The 16,494-nt window shown below is 48.7% G+C and overlaps 1 protein-coding gene across 5 annotated transcripts; it reads right to left on the bottom strand.

Moving 5' to 3' along the window:
• Positions 1-1,752: 1,752 nt before the first annotated feature.
• On the bottom strand, positions 1,753-8,693 carry LOC123131887 (uncharacterized). Of its 5 annotated transcripts, none has more exons than XM_044551596.1 (13): positions 8,381-8,693; positions 5,367-5,620; positions 5,163-5,217; positions 4,694-4,821; positions 4,463-4,613; positions 4,104-4,371; positions 3,938-4,019; positions 3,774-3,840; positions 3,600-3,657; positions 3,435-3,516; positions 2,933-3,196; positions 2,647-2,826; positions 1,753-2,528 (listed from the first exon to the last, which is right to left on the bottom strand). In XM_044551596.1, exons 1-13 carry the CDS (start codon positions 8,385-8,387, stop codon positions 2,175-2,177), a joined length of 1,950 nt encoding a protein of 649 aa, XP_044407531.1. In that variant the 5' UTR covers positions 8,388-8,693; the 3' UTR covers positions 1,753-2,174. The 5 variants fall into 5 exon arrangements, with proteins under 5 accessions (XP_044407531.1, XP_044407527.1, XP_044407528.1 ...); XM_044551592.1 differs by lacking the exon at positions 8,381-8,693 and adding an exon at positions 7,184-7,429; XM_044551593.1 differs by lacking the exon at positions 8,381-8,693 and adding an exon at positions 7,184-7,429 and having other exon boundaries at positions 1,753-2,525.
• Between the last annotated feature and the right edge of the window lie 7,801 nt (positions 8,694-16,494).

Below are 16,494 nucleotides of genomic sequence, written 5' to 3'. Positions count from 1 at the left end.
CCAGGAACCCTAACCCTAGTTCGGAGAAGACTAACGTAGGGCTTGTAGCCATGTTCTTCCGAGAGCGGCATCACAGACTCTGAGCTCATCTCGCCATCATTCCACGGGGCCATGGTTGCGGCGGTCGGTGGCGATCCTGCTCGGGTGTCGGTGGTGGCGATGGTTGAAAGGACCGAGGAGGAAGAAGGTTGCGCTGGGGAAATGGAGTGACCGAGCAACTATTTGGTTGGGCTAGATAGCTAAGAGCAACTCTAGCAGACCCCGCATCCCGCCCCGACCCGTAAAATAACCGCCAAAATGCGGGCCAAGGCGGAAAAACCCGCCCGATCAGACCCCGTATCCCGCCCCAGCCCGCAAAAATTTTTAGGGGGCGCGGCAAAATCCCGCGCCCAACCCGGGAAAACGCGGCTGCGGTGCCCTGCATATAAGCGGAAGCGGTTGGTGGGGGGACATTTCATCCCGCGCTTTCTCCCACCAACCACCTCTCCTCTCCCCACTCGCGCCGCCGCCGGCCGCCGCCCAAGATTCCGGCGACCGCAGTCGGCAGGAGCACGCCGGAAGGCCGCCACGCGCACGAGGCCTTCCCCTCCCCCCTTGCGTCGGCGGGCCGCCGGATTTGCAGATCTGCGGCAGTTCATCGCGGGCCGCCGGATTTGGCTTTTTCCGGCCGCCGGTTGCTGCCCCAACCTATGGAGTAGTCGGGGAGCCTCTCCTGCAGCCCAGGCAAGGGCGCATCACCACATGCAGGTGCGAGTTCGTCCGCCCGTTGCCGCCGAAGGTTTGCGGGCATGGACTCGTCCGGCCGTCCACCGGGCTCGACGCTCGCGCAATGTCTTTGTGGCTTGCCGATGCCGCTCATAGAGTGCGACGACTGCACGCGGAAAGTGCTGCGGCTCACTTCGAGCACGCCGAAGCACCCCGGATGGGTGTTCTTCAAATGCGAAAACGACGGGGTATGTGCACTTGCGGTAGCTTGTTTCATAACTCATTCTTTAGTTCGATTGCGGTAGCTCACTTTGAGCTTTTTTTGTGTAGGACGAAGGATGCTCAGTTTGGTTTTGGGAAGGCCAATACATTGATTTGTTGATAGAAAGAAATTTAATAGATGTTAGTGCACTCCTTGGTACAATCGAAGGCAATGATGCGGCTGCATGTGCAACTAGAGGGGAAGCAACGTCTACTTCTTTGAAACCAAAGATGAAGAATGAAGAAAGCAAGATCAAGAATCCGCAGATCAACAATGAGTGCATGGAGAAGATATTGCTTCAACTAGTGGGAGCAGTTATGAAAGTTGGAAATATTCTGAAATGCATACTTGTGGTTCTTGTTTTCTTTGGTTTTGTTATTCTAGCCAAGATTTGGTGATATCTTTTGTATCTAATGTTGTTGCAAAAGCAAAAAAAAACATTATGCTAGATCAATTTAAGTTGCAAATCTAAGTTTTGCAGGTCGAGAGGAGCTGCGTCAGATCAGAACCCGCAGAAGCCGACCCGTAAAAAAGCATATTTATACTGGGTCTACATCTATGCCAGCCCGCAAAAGCGATTTTGTGCAAACTGCAAACGCATTTTGCGGGGCGGCGGGACGCGGGGTGTGCTAGAGTTGCTTTAAAGGGCATATCGTCTAACGATCGTTACCTCGTACCACGTGGGCGTGGCAACCTGGTCTCATTGTCAGTTATCTTGTCAAAGCACGCTTAATCAAGATTTTAGTGGTTCCAGCAAAAAAAAAACTTACGAAAAATGGTGGGCTTTCGCAAACTGTTAGCGATTCGGTGGTTTTTTGAGAAAACATGAGCTGCGATGATTTTAGGCAAAAAGAAAACATAGTTGTGTTTGCAAACTCCCTTCAATTCTATCGAAAACATGTTATATCGGCCTTAAATTCCACATGGAAACACAGGGGAAAACTACAGTATCCCATTTCCACATTATTAAAACTTTAAAACCGGTCGATGAACAGAAAATTATGCTAATCACAGTTAAAATTTGGCCCCCTCCCCCTCCCTGCCTCAGCCACTCACAAGTCACAAAGTCACATCACACGACCGCTATAATTTTTCTGAGAACCATCCTCTGCTGTCAGGTCAAAGTAAACGCCAGCGCCAGGGACCGACGATCTCCTTTCTTTCTTTAAGATCTACACCTCACTCTCTCACTGGCCAGTCGCCACTACTAGATCAGCCTGAGCTGCGGCGGCCGTCTGGCCCCGCCGCCGCCGCCCTGGTACGGCCCGCAGAGGAGCTCCATCTGCGGCGGCGCCATCGCCGGGGGAGCATGGAGCGCCTGCATCGGCCGCAGGGGGCCGGACGACGGCATGTCCCGGAGCCGGCCGCTCTGCCACGCCGCGGCGGCCGCGCCCTCTGCCGCTTGCCTCGGCTGGTACTGGGAGAAATGGTACTGCCACATCTGCTGCTGCTGCTGCTGCGGAGTCGGTGCGAACTGCTGGAGCTTCATGGCACCCTGGCTCGCCGGCACGCCGGGGTGCGGCGCGTACCCCGGGCCGCACATGTACTGCTGCATCTGCTGCTGGGCGACATTGGCAAACAAGATCTGGTGAGACTCTGTTAGATCAGAGCTAAGATGACTGCATTTGCTGACACTTCTATTTGAACAAGTTCAGACATAAAATGTGCAAAGGGAGAACCTGCTGGATTGACATCACGGGTGCCACATTCCCTCTGCTGCTACAAGGGAGATGCGAATACGACTGATACGGCGCCGGACCACCGCGGTGAGTGCTGATCATCTGGGGATGTATATACTGAACATACTGTGGCCCTGAGAATGCTGCCGAGGTGGGCAAGTTCATGAAATCGTTGCTGACCTGAAAGAAGCAGCATGCCATGTCAAGACTGAAGACAGAACCACAGAAGAAACTGGACTACTGGAGTAGCAGCAGTGCTGATCGAAAGGCGGTTATGATCACAAACCATTGCTTGCCGACCAGGAGCCATGTCGCAAACCCCGATAGAAGGCTGAGCTGGGATCCTTGCGTCGAAATGCATACCATTCTTATTCAAGGTGGAGCCGCTTGGAGAGCTCGAAATGCGGCTGCGTGATCTTTCCTGGGCGATTACTTGGTTTTGCGATGCCTTATCCTTGTCCAAATGGTTTTGGATAAGATGACTCACATAGGCATGGGTAACACTTCTCTTCCATGTCTTTGCAGGGCCACCAGTTTCAGGAAGGGAAAGCTGTGAATAAAAAGGATGTATTTGTCAGCTCAACAGCCAAAGTGTTCAAGCTTGGCATTTAGTTATGTACAGGTAAATCTTTTCAGGAGTAAGAATATATATATAACTTGAGCAACCAACTTGCCTATGATTTTAGGTGTCCCATAGATAATAGAGTAGCAATGTCGCAAAAAAAAAAGATAATTGAGTAGCAGGGCCAATTTGTTTCACTAAAATTAGAGTTGATAAAATACTTGACCTTGTCATTATTTGCAATTGCCCAGGCAGTAGTAATTTCTTTGCCAGATATTGTGCATGCACCCAATGTACTTGAAGAGGGCCTGTAAAACAACAGACATTAGCGCTCTTCTTAACAGCTAAAAAGAGTGTAGGAAACAGTGTCAAGTTTTAGGCAGCAACTTACTTTTTCGAAGACCCAGTTGAGGTACAAGGTAGCGGAGCCTGGATTGCAGGCATAACTTCTGATAGGGATGATGTAACAACAGATTAGCTAACAAGTAATAGCAGCATCGCCAACATTTTAGTAGAATCGCGTGTCATAAAATAACTGTCGTGGCATTCTGAAAATAGGATTTACCTTTGGCACTGCTATTCTCATCTTTTGTTCTATTATGTGCCACAAAACCAGATTTATTGCGATTCAGCTGTATAAAAAACATATTGTGGGGAGTTCATGAAACATTCGGACAAAATGGAAATTACAACAGTACTTTCAGAGAGCAAAGAGAGAAGAACCAATACCAGCCAGTGAGGAGTCTCCTTCTTTGTCTGGTTAGTTAGACTTAGACTACCATCAAATTGTGCCTTCGGCTTCTTCCAAGCGCTGTAAACAGAAGTAAACATGAGAACACCAGCAATAATATGACAAGGTAAGAGAACCGAGGGCAACCATGAGGCAATTCCCCACCTTTTATTCAAGGATTCTTTAGGTGGACTTGGCGAATTCGCGAAAAGTCCCAAAGAAAGGTCCTGTATCTTCCCATCTTTGGGAAAATCAGGATTTATGCTGATGCGAGGAGCACCTAAAGCAGGATTTAGTTGTGGAACACTGGCAGTAGCAGTTGGTTCCACTTGTTGATCTGCGCAGGCAGACTGCGTAACCACTTTGTTAGCTTCAGTTGGCAACAAAGTTATTCTGACATCCTCCTTGATAGCTCCTGTAGGAGTAATCACACCTGAATTACAATGCATCATGTTACTCAAACTGTACAACCTCAGTTACTAGTATTAAATACACAATAGCAGGAAATAGTGAAGATCAACAACCTTCTGAACAAGAAGTTGAGGCAACATTTGTGTTTGAGGCATCTTTTTCCGTCGCCATGTCGGCTGCTGGCTCAGAAGGTGGGGCTATTTGGGATAGTGCTAGCAAAGTATCAGCAAGCACTTCCTCCTCCTTCGTGAAAGAATTTGACGGCTGCGAGAAACCCATAGTTCACTTGCAAAGTCTTGGATTATGACAAAATGAAGAGCAGCTTTCAGACAGAAGATACATACCATGGTCTCGCCGGTTCTTGTTTCACGATCCATCTGAAAAATCTGAGCACTGATAGCTGAAAGATGACGCCTCTTCTTGGCATGCCGCGGCGACGAAGGAACAGCCTGACCGACGCGCTTGATTATGGCTGAAAGTAGAAGACCCAGAATTGAAATGTGAACTTGGCGCTTTGCCAATTGTTGCTTAAGAAATCATCTATACTGTGGATGTCCCAAAAGTAGAAACACTCACATCAATAGTACATTCAGGGACCAGCTAAGTTAGATATGCTATTAAAAATTATCACTATATTACTTTGTAAAAACACCAGCATTGTCATTGGTTAGCCATCATCAAATCTGAGAACCATTGGCCAGAGATGGTCCTATGCTAGTATATGCAAATGAGTAGGTAAAGATGGAAAGAGAAAGGGACAAAGCTGTCCCTGTTCCAGCTTTAAGAGACACCAAATGCAGCGATTAGTGGTACCTGATCTCAATTTCCTAGGAACCGGCGGGTCCACAGCATCACAGCCCTCAGCCACCTTTGAATTTGCAAAACGAAAAACAAATTAAGCTGTGCATAAAGAAATGCAGGAGGCAAATGAGTGGACCTTTTTCTGTTGTTTGGGAATAAAATGACTGAATGAGCTTCACTTCACTTCATTTCAGGGAAGGCAAAACAAGGCATCACCTTTCCAAGGGTCCTCGGCCTCTTCCTGATGATCAGGCTGCTGCTGCTGCTAGGAGTGGTGGCTCTGGTCAGTGAGGAGAGGACTGCGTCGTCGTCGTCGCGGCCTCCGTCGGAACCTTCTTCGGCCTCGCCGCCGCGATGATTGTTCATGTCGCTGTTGGTTGATCTCCACTTCAGGGGCTTGGGTTTTTTCCCTTTCTTACGCTTGAGTTCAGCGATGTGATCCCCGCCCTCGCTCTCGTTTATGTTGCTGTCTGCAAATAGTGTTGAGAGGGGAACAGGCATTAGAAAGGTAATCTGATGGAATAGCCGTTGTCAAGCATCATGATATAGTGTTGTGAACTGCCGTACTTCTAGTACTTGCTTAAGATTTTTAAATCCATTATTCCCCTTAAAAATAATTTATTTTTTAGACAGAGAAAACAAAAGAAATCAGAGAAAACAAAAGAAACTGCTGTACAAACTGTATAGTGTGTGTTGCAAGGACAAATTCCTGGAAAAAAGAGAGGAGAAACAGAAGACTGTGATAGTTTTGTGTTAAAATCTGCAACTTCCTTTGGCACGAAGTCCAAATGATCGAGAAGAAAAGACCAGAGCAGCAAGACTTGTTTGTTTTAACAAGAAAAATCAAATCGAAGGTGGAGGAAAGTTTCCCTAACTGAATCAACCAAAAGGCCCCGAAAAGCCAGGATAACAGCAGCAAAGGCAGATAGGAGGAAAAAAGGAGAAACAGAATAATATACAGGAGAAGAGAGCACCCATAAAACAAACTATTTTTTTTGCAAACAATGCAGGAGAACTGCATGTCAAAATAAATAAATAAATAAAATAGATACAGCAGAAAAACAAACTCTCAAAGGACGGCCAATTTCTTTCTTATAATAATAATAATAATTATTATTATTATAATTCCGATGACGGCCAATTTCTGTTGCGGAAAAGGACGACCGGAAAGCCAAGGGCTAGCGTGGTACGTGTGCACACATGTCCCTACACGTCGGCATGCAGTAGGTGCCAAGCGTTGCGGCTCAAAGCCACAAACAAAGCCACAGGCCACAAGCCAGAGGCAAGCATCACGATATCGACATCGATATCTCCACGAAATTTCTTCACGGAGGAGGAGATCAGTTGAGCTCCACCTAATCGGAAAAGGCGGCACAGGATATGGATCGCTAAGCGGAAAAAGGCACGGAAGTTTTGGTTCCTTGTGGCAGTGGGAAAAAGATAGTCTTTTCCCAAAATTGAAATTGTGCAGGCTGAGTTCCATTGGAGAACCAGAATGGAGCTCAAGTTGATCAGGAAATCGATTTGGAAGCAGGGCTGTGGAGAATTTTGGTTGCCGTTCGGTGCTTGGTGCTGGGAGCTGGTGGTGGCCCGGTGGTGGTCTCCACTCTCCGGCCGGCCAGCCCCCCAAAGTACACGGTGCTCATCTAGTTCTAGGCAATGATTCCGGCCACGAGGCCGGCTGGCCTCTCTGTATCTCTCTCTGTAACAAGAAAAGAGGCTAATTTCCCAAGAAAAGAACCTTAAAACCAATCGGAGAAGCCCACTGGCCACAGTGGTTCTGTTCTGGCAGCAGCAGCGCCCCACCAGCACACCATCCACCACCTCCAGAGAGCACAAGAAAAAAAAACAAGAGAGAGATAGAGAGAGAGAGATTGCTGTTTATAGGGGGAGAAGATAAGGGGCATTTTGGGGAGGACGAGAGAGGAAGCAGCAGAGTTTGTTCACTGTAACCATCATCTGATCTGATCTGATGGAGAAGTGGTAGGCCATTGGGATGAGAGAGGAAGCTGTGAACAGAGCAGAACACGTACCAGCGGCGGCAGGGGGAGGCAATGAAGTCGGCGAGGAGGAGGAGGAGGAGGACGAGGAGCCGCTCCTTATCACGTGCCGCCTCGTGACCCCAACCACCGCCGCCAGCCCCTTCTTCTCCCTCCGGCCCTCGTCCTCCATGTCCACCACCATCCAAAAAGCTCACCCCAAAAGCTTCTCCTACGAATCCTCTTTCTCTCTCCTCACACCCACACGGCCAATGCGTCCGTCCATTAGCATGGAAGAGGAGAGGGAGGGGGGCTCTTTAATAAGGAGGGGGAGCAAAGTGAGTGAACAACAACTTTGTTTCCTTTTCTTTATGGGTGAGTGAGAGATAGTAATAAAGTGGGCATGGGCCGGGCCTAGCAGCGGTTGTACTACTTATTAGTCGCCGTAGTAGTGCTGCGGGACTGGGACAAGGAGACAGGCGTCCCAAGGTCAGCAGCAGCGGTACGATGGAAGCAACATCAGGGAAAGATTGGGCGGATACAAGAGGAGAAAAGGAGTGAGCCAGCGAGCTTCTTGCCTCGCTGGTTGGTTGCTCCTGTGAGCACGAACGGGGGATCGGATGCCGGGAAAGGCGGAGAAAAGGAGGAGGGATTCTCACTCGCTTTCTTGCCTGAAAACGAAACCCGGCCATGTAGCATTGGATTGGATTGGATGGATTGGATGGATCTTTTCTTTAGCCCCAGGAATCCCATCCCAGAAAGAAAGCAAAGAGAGAGGAATATGGTGGCGGTGTCTTTGCATTGCGCGGCGATCGATCCATCCATCCATCGACCCCTTCTCTTTATCCGTCCAGATCCGACTTAATGCGGAAATCTCTGCTCACTTAATTCTTCCGAGTAATACTCCCAGTACTAATGTAATCGCCATTAATGAAGGACGGGAAATCTCTGCTCTGTTTTGGAAGCGAGTAGTGGGGGAAATGCGGTGCGGCGATGAGACGTCGACGGGGACGGCTGCTTGGCCGTGGATGGATGGATGGATGGATGCTTGATGGAAAACACAGAGCACGCAGGGTTTACCCTGAATTAATGGTGGCAAGCTGGAAAACACGGAGGTAGTAACGGCGAGAATCGACGGGAAAGGCACGGATTAAGCGGAGGGAAGAAACGGAACGCACCGCAGGAAACACGAACCAACTGTTCAACCAAATCAAGAAAGTAATCAACGCTTGTGCTCGTATGCGTACCCACCTCGCATCGCGTCGATCGGCGCCGCCCCTCCTCGCGCCGCGCAGAATCCTCCCGGCAGCCGCCGCGGCGACGGTGGAGGCAGCAACGGCGACGGAAGACGTGCCGGAGAGGAGGAAGAGCGGCGAGCAGAGGAGGAAGAAGAGGGCGAGCGATCTCTCTGGGTGGTTGCTTGTCTGGACGAGGAAGAAGAGCGGTGGTAAATGGGATTATGGTCTGGAGGGAGGGGGAGGCCGGGGGGACGTCGGCCCCTTTTCGCCGTGGCGTGGGCGTGAACGGAAAGCTGCCGCCGCGAGCGCCCCCCGCCTGGACTGGACTGGACTGGACTGGCCTGCGCTTGTCCTCTCCCCCTCCCCCTCCCCCTCACTATAAATCCTCTCTCGTAGGCTCTCTCTCCTCACATGTACTGCGTGTGCGCGGAGGCGGACGGACGGCGGTGATTGGCCCGCCGCGATATCTCCGCCCCTCCCCTGTCCAGTCTACTCCATCCCCCACTTAAACACTCCTACTGGCTACAGGCTGCAGCCTCTTGTGGGTGTTTCTGGTGAAGACTTTCTATTGCTCGCTGCCGCGGCTGCGAGAAAAGATATGGCGATATCGGCAATTCAAGTCAGAGTCTAACTGCGTACGGGCAAGCAGTGCAGATCACGATGATGGCCTTCCTTTCCTTTCCTCCGCGCCCCACCCGCCATTCGTCGACGACCTCAGTCAGTCAGAAACTCAGACTCGGGACATTGTAGTAACAAGTTCGTTTTTTACTGGACTGAAGCACACTAGGTGAAACAAACAAGACAAAACTGTTGGGAAGCAAAATTCCTGTCATACGAGTCAATAAAGGCGAATTTTAGCATGCTCCCTCCTGCCTCCCCTTCCTCTTACCTTTCCTTTTCACACGAGAGATAAAAGTTTACAATAGATCTGAGCTGTTGATTTGATTAAGTAATGGTCAGATTAATTATTATCTTCTTACCTACAATGTGAGAAGAGGGGCTAAGAGGGAGCATGTTGAAAGTACTCGTCAATAAATCGTCAGGCCAATCCTACACCGTTGATTCGAGTGTTTCGACCCACGCTCGAGAGAACAAGCAAAATCCCCTTCTTACCTTTTTTTTTTAGAAACAATCCCCTTCTTACGCAAGTCAAAGGAAACTCCAAAGCCGATCACCAAATGGACGTCATCAACTGTTCATAGACAGCCTGATGATCCAACCGTGTTCATAAAATCCGGGCTGTGGGCTATGGCTCATGATGGGCCAGGTAGATCGAAAGAAAAAAAAAGATGATGGAGTGGGACACATGGACTATGTGGACAATAGACCATGTAATAGTGGGCCAGGTGGACGTCCATACTTCCTTCTCGAGCCTTCCGCCAGTCTGGTGCCAGTTTGTGAGGTTCCGACCGTCCAGACCAGGTGAGGACAGTTTTGATGACCACTGTTGGAGGATGGCTGAAATTGTCCGCGCGGTCGAGCTCACACAATTTGCTGACCCATGTTGGATTTTTCCTACCTCTCTCCCGAATCAATCCCCAATCCCTTCCTCTTTCCCGCCTCCAACCCCTTCTCCGCTGAGGTCGTCATCCACCGCACCTCCCATGTATTCTCTGTCAGCGCCGTTTGGGTTGGATCCATGGTCCGTCCCGCTTCTCTCGATGCGGCTCTCGGACCACCGCGCATGCCGCCATTCTCCACCACATCGCCGGCGAACCCAAATCCCGGTCGTTCTCCAATGTACACCTTCTCAAATATTGCCCAAATTATGCTCCTTCATACCACCTCGTTGCCAATTTATGCATATGTCTATGCCTTAATAGAAGGGGATTATAAATTTGTAACGCCCGGATAATTAAGCAACAGTAATCCCATGTTAACGATGCCACATCACTTCGATTCTTGTTGCTAATCTCGCGTTAGTTCAAGACCGATTCAAATTCAAATTCAAAATTGAGCAAACAATAAATTTTTCAAACTTTAAAACTAAAATGTTCAGAGTGTGCCAATTAATGCTTAGGTATTTATGGTGAAGGAAACACACTTTTAATGCCTAAATATTTTAAAATGAATTAAAACAGAAGGAAATAAATAAAAAGGAAAGAACAAAATCAGACTGGGCAAAGGCCCAACCGGCCAACCCACCCACACTCCCTTATCCCCTCTCATTTGAAACCCTAACCCCCACTGCTCCCACTCGCACCCATTCCCCCTCCCCCACGTCGCCACCCCTCCCCCGATCCGATCTGGATCGGGGCCCGACCCGCCCACGACCGCGCCTCGGCGCTCGACGCCGCCGTCGCCCGACGCCTTCACCGGACCCCGCCGCCGTCCGTCGCCTCGTCCTCCTCCTCTCCTCCTTGCCGGCGACACGTCCCCGTCCTTCTTCCCAAAGGCTCCACCAAGCCAACGCCGGTGAGGGACGCGCCCTCCTCCTCTTCTCTCGACCCCGTGCACCACGACCTCGTCCGCCGCTCGCCTTCGCCGGCACGCCCGCGCCTCACGGCCTTTGCACCCGCGCTCGCCTTGCCGCTGCTGCCCTCCACCGCACGCGCCGGTCGCGTCCCGCGCCATCGCGCGCGCTCGTGCTGACCGTGCCCCACCGCTGGTCTACTGCTGCATCGCCTTGCCTCCCCCGCTGCTGGCCAGCGCGCCTCGTGCCTCGCCTTGGCGCTTCCTGTAGCTGCAGTCGTCGTCGCCGCCGCTGCTTCTTCTTTGTTGGCCACTCTGGCCGCCGACGCTCTCCGCCCTGCCTCCCCGCCCGCCGTGAGCCTGCCTCATCCCGTGCCTTCCTGGCTACTCGCACACCCGCGCCCGCACACATGCCCTCGCCGGCCCGCCACCCGCTGCTCGTCGTGCCGCCCCGCTCCGGCCGCCGGCGCCGGGCCACTCGCCGCCCCCCTTCACCTGTCGGGCGGGCTGGCGCCCGTCGCCCGCGCCCGCAGTGGCCTATGGGCCACTGACGAGTGGGTCCTGCCCCCTGTGACAATGACAGATGGGGCCCACACCCTTAGAACGTTTAAAAAATAAATAAAAATGAAAGTAATTAATTAATTAATTAGTGAATTAACTAAGTTAATTAACTCTGTTTAGTTGATCTAATTAATTAGTTAGTTGAATTAAACAGTAATTAGATTAGTTAAACCCTAATAAGAATAAATAGAGTATGACAGCTGGGACCCACACGTCAGTTTGACCCAGTCAATGCCCTGTTGACTGCTGACATCATGATGACGTCAACATACACTATTCTGGATAATGTTGATTTAAAATAATTAAATAAATTTTAAAAATAATTAAAACTTTAGAAAATCATATAAAATAATTCGTAACTCGGATGAAAATACTTTGTACATGAAAGTTGCTTATAACGACGAGACGAATCCGGTTACGCAGCCCGTTCGTTCGCTACACATCCCTAGCTTAGCGAACATGCAACTTTCCCTCTCCGGTTCATTTGTCCGAAAACGCGAAACACCGGGGATACTTTTCCGGATGTCCCCCCCCTCGCCGATATCACCTCCTACTGCGTTAGGACACACCTGGCACCGTTACTTGGCATGTCATGCATCGATATGAATCTGTTTGCATTGTATTCATTGTTTCTTCCCCCTCTTCTCTCTGGTAGACTACGAGACTGACGCCGCTGCTGGTGCCCCGATCGACTACGGTGTTGACGACCCCTCCTTTTTGCCAGAGCAACCAGGCAGCCCCCCCCTTGATCAACCCGATATCGCCTATTCTTCTCTCTACTACTTGCATTAGAGTAGTGTAGCATGTTACTGCTTTCGATTAATCCTATTCTGCTGCATAGCCTGTCATTGTTGCTACAATTGTTGATACCCTTACTTGCAATCCTAAATGCTTAGTATAGGATGCTAGTTTATCATCAGTGACCTTACACTCTTGTCCGTCCGCCATGCTATACTACTGGGCTGGGATCACTTCGGGAGGTGATCACTGGTACATATACTATATACTTTTACATACTATGTTACTGTTTGGAGATGGGGGCTGAAGGGGCAGGTGGTTCCATCCAGGTAGTGATGGGCCAGGGTTACCGACAGCCCCCCTGATGGTTACTTTGTGGCGGAGCGACATGGCAGGTTGCGACCACCTAGGATACAGGTGGGCCTGGTCCTTGATCATCGTCCGCAGTTACTTCAAAATAACACACTTAACGAGATCTTGGTATTTGATCTGAGTCTGGCCACTGGCCTATATGCACTAACCAACTAGGCGGGAACAGTTATGGGCACTCGACGTCGTGGTATCAACCGAAGCCTTCTAGGCGTCAGCGACTGAGCGGTGCGCGCCGAGTTGGACCGTGTAACGCAACTTCCCTTGTAATGGAGGTTGCTAGGTCTGCTCACCGGCCCCCACGCAATGTGCAGGTGTGTAATGGGCGATGGCCCCAGACCCCTGCGCCATAGGATTTAGACCGACGTGCTGACCTCTTTGTTGTGCCTAGGTAGGGCTGTGACGTGTTGATCTTCCGAGGTCGGACATGACCCAGAAAAGTGTGCCCGGCCAGAGGGGTCGAGCGTGTTGGGAAATATGGTGCACCCCTGCAGGGAAGTTTATCTATTCGAATAGCTATGTCCCTCGGTAAAAGGACAACCCGGAGTTGTACCTTGACCTTATGACAACTAGAACCGGATACTTAATAAAACACACCCTTTCAAGTGCTAGATGCAATTGGTGATCGCTCTCTAACAGGGCGACGAGGAGAGGATCGCTTGGTAGGATTATGCTATGCGATGATACTTGGTTAACTTACCATCTACTCTCTTCTATTACTTCAAGATGGAGGCTGCCAGAAGCGTAGTCTTCGATAGGACTAGTTATCCCCCTCTTATTCTGGTATTCTGCAGTTCAGTCCACAGATACTACCCATTTCATTGATACCAATGCATATGTAGTGTAGATCCTTGCTTGCGAGTACTTTGGATGAGTACTCACGATTGCTTTGCTCCCCTTTTCCCCCCTTTCCTTTCTTCCTAGTTGTCGCAACCAGATGATGAAGCCCAGGAGCCATACGCCACCGTCTACGACGACTCCTACTACACTGGAGGTGCCTACTACTACGTGTAGGCCACTGACGACGACCAAGAGTAGTTTAGGAGGATCCCAGCCAGGAGGCATGCACCTCTTTCGATATGTATCCCAGTTTGTGCTAGCCATCTTATGGCAACTTGTTTATCTTATGTCTGTACTCAGATATTATTGATTTCGCTGACTCTTGTGTCGAGGCCCCTGGCTTGTAATATGATGCTTGTATGACTTATTTTATTTTTAGAGTTGTGTTGTGATATCTTCCCATCAGTCACTAATCTTGACCATACATGTTTGCGTGTATAATTAGTGTACGGTCAAATCGGGGGCATCACAAGTTGGTATCAGAGCCGACTACTTGTAGTAATCCCCCTTTTACACTCCTTGGCCGAAGTTGAGTCTAGTCGATGAAAACTGTTTTACTAACATGGCTGTGCGGCCCACGGGCCCATGTCGCCATTGGGTGGTATTAGGATCTGTTACTCCTCGATCTTTATTCCAGGACTCTAATCTCTCTTCTATTCGGGTTAAATGAATTTTGCTAAATCTAACTTTAGGATCTCGTGATCACTTTCACCCGAAGAGCACCTTCTTACTGATGATCGTCTGCTGCACCAGAAGATTCCGAGGATACTCTATGATGTTCTCTAGAGACTTTGTACCATTGATTTTGCAATTCCCATCCATCGATAAACCTCTATGGATAACCACGTACACTTGCCATTCACACAATCATTCCCCGTTGATCTTGTTATTATAAGATACCTCAAAATTCTCTCTATTGTTTTGAGAATACTTTGTGCCTACTGCCTTGTAGTTCTTTGCCACATGAATACCCCTACGGATAATTCATCACAATTATCGAGTATCCATTTATCCCCAGTTCTTCAGGCATTTCACAAAAGTCTTCGATATACTATTCAATCCTCCGAAAATCCTTAGCATATTATTGCTCCGCAAATACTTGTCTGCTTGCATTATGGATGCTACCTATAAGTCTGGCAATATTCATTAGTCTCCTTTGACACCGTCATTTTGATCCTATTGATTCAACATGAGTGCGAATGCACGTAATCATCGGTTGATCCTTTTAAATTATCTTTCCGGCTCAGATGTCATTTTGAACATGCGCTGGTTATTGACCAATCAAATTGCCGTCGATTGTACCCGTAAGTCTATTCAACTTATCCATTCTTAATCAGACCATTGGCTTCTGATCCTTTGATTTGGAAATGATAATTCCTTTGTATTTGAGCTTTGAATTAGTCATTTGTTTCTATAATCCGATGCCCTTTCGTTCCTTCTTCCTCTGATAGAGTACCGATTCTTGCATCAGCTCCGTTATAGACCACAAGACCCCTTGTTGGATTATTATCCGACGGTGTCCTTCATATTCAATAGCCTTGTGAGCCTTTCCATGGGCATATAATGCCTTTGGTAAATTGTATCCTCTGCTTTGATAACCATACTCTACTTTTGAGCTTGTATTATTTACTCCGAAATTTGTGGTATATGTTCCTAAGATGCCCCAATGGGTTGAACCAACGCCTTCCCTAATATGTGTAAACCCAAAAGATTTCACGGGTCATACTTATCTGGTATTGCACCAGGTGAAACTTTTAGCAACTAATGTCATTTTCAAAATACGAGAGGTGAATGGAAGGTTATGCATTGAAGAAGTGGGAGTTTACCTTGAACCTTTGTGTTCATGCCCATGGACACGAAGTAGATCCTATCATGGAAGCCTCTTGTAATAATAACTATTTCCTTGATATAATATCCTTTGGTATCGGTGAATTGATCCTTTGCAATCATGGTTCCGACCATTTGTTCTTCCCTGATCCCATTTCTCGGGCAAGTTTAAGCACTTGTCTCATGTGGGTCAATACACCTGTCCAAACTTTACTTTGATCTTTCGTTGAGTATTACACCCTGGTATCTCGAGATTATCACGGAATTGCATTACTTCTTATGAGTTCTCAATCAAGTACTACATTCTCACTGATTCCAATTTTTTCATGGGCTCTGAGTCATTAAACACTCAAGGACACCGATAACTGAATCGAGTCCGCATCGCGATTAAAAAAATATTAGTAATCTTATTTACTTACGAGTTTGTACTCAATCATGTCATTTCTATCTTGATCGGCTATATTAGTATCGTGCTGATTTTAACTGTGCTACCTGGTCCTTATTCCTAGAGCACCACTTTTGGCGAGGAGCTAAGCTTACATCGATCTTCCATGTCTTATCGTTTCACCTCGAACAACAAGCTTGATTCCGAGTTGGTGTCGTATCCGTGGTTCCAATAATATTTCGTTGCATTAGTCCTGTTGCTTGATATAGTCGATGTTCAATAGCTTCTTCATGGAGCCTCTCGACAAAATTTGTCATGATCATCATCAGCATTCCGAGCTCTTCTAGGATATCAATTGAATTCATGATGAGAAATACCATCCTTGCCCTCGATGATTTGTGTTATCATCGACCACTTTATTGCCTTCCGTTCAACACAAACTTGTTTGTGTTTGTGGTATACCTTGAGATCCTTGCTATCCAGCATTTGTTCTTCTTTACCTTGGAGTATCACCATCTTTTATGTCAAGAATGTCATGAGAAATTCACCACCTCTTAAGAATTCTTGATACAAGTGATACTTCTTGTCAGGACCCCGATTCTAAGTCACACCGATCTATCATGTAACACCTCATATCACTTTGCGGCCTCACGCACGGTATTCCCACGGGTGTCACCTTACCATGGCCCGGGACCGTTTGCGCCTTTTGGCTCACGTATATGATAGTGTCGCTAGCATCCATATGACAGAGAACCCGGGCCGACATGACTAGTCGTGAACCCAAAGTGGCACTAACTTACGGGGACAGGCATACATGAATCAACATCGAGCATGTCGGTCAGCAGCGTGTGAATCCGGGCTGTAGCACTGGGCTAACAGGACTCCGGGAACCCGGGCTGTAGCAGGCTAGGCAGGACTCTAGATGTCACCACGTGACATTTCCCCGAAGGGACAGACACAGGAACAAAGTGAATCACACGCCGGCCAGTCAAGTG

The sequence above is a fragment of the Triticum aestivum genome, chromosome 6A (genome assembly GCF_018294505.1).
Source record: "Triticum aestivum cultivar Chinese Spring chromosome 6A, IWGSC CS RefSeq v2.1, whole genome shotgun sequence".
NCBI classification, from domain to species: domain Eukaryota; kingdom Viridiplantae; phylum Streptophyta; class Magnoliopsida; order Poales; family Poaceae; genus Triticum; species Triticum aestivum.
Note: the sequence above shows the minus strand (reverse complement) of the source record. Positions and strands in the feature narration are given on the sequence as shown.

What these genes read in the sequence shown, in the direction of transcription:
- LOC123131887 (XM_044551592.1), bottom strand. Translation starts at nt 7,334, where the DNA reads ATGGTGGTGGACATGGAGGACGAGGGCCGGAGGGAGAAGAAGGGGCTG. An exon ending in AGGAGACTCCTCACTGGCTG is followed by an intron (nt 3,841 to 3,937) that starts GTATTGGTTCTT and finishes TTTTTTATACAG; the next exon opens with CTGAATCGCAATAAATCTGG. An exon ending in CAATTGCAAATAATGACAAG is followed by an intron (nt 3,197 to 3,434) that starts GTCAAGTATTTT and finishes TTTTATTCACAG; the next exon opens with CTTTCCCTTCCTGAAACTGG.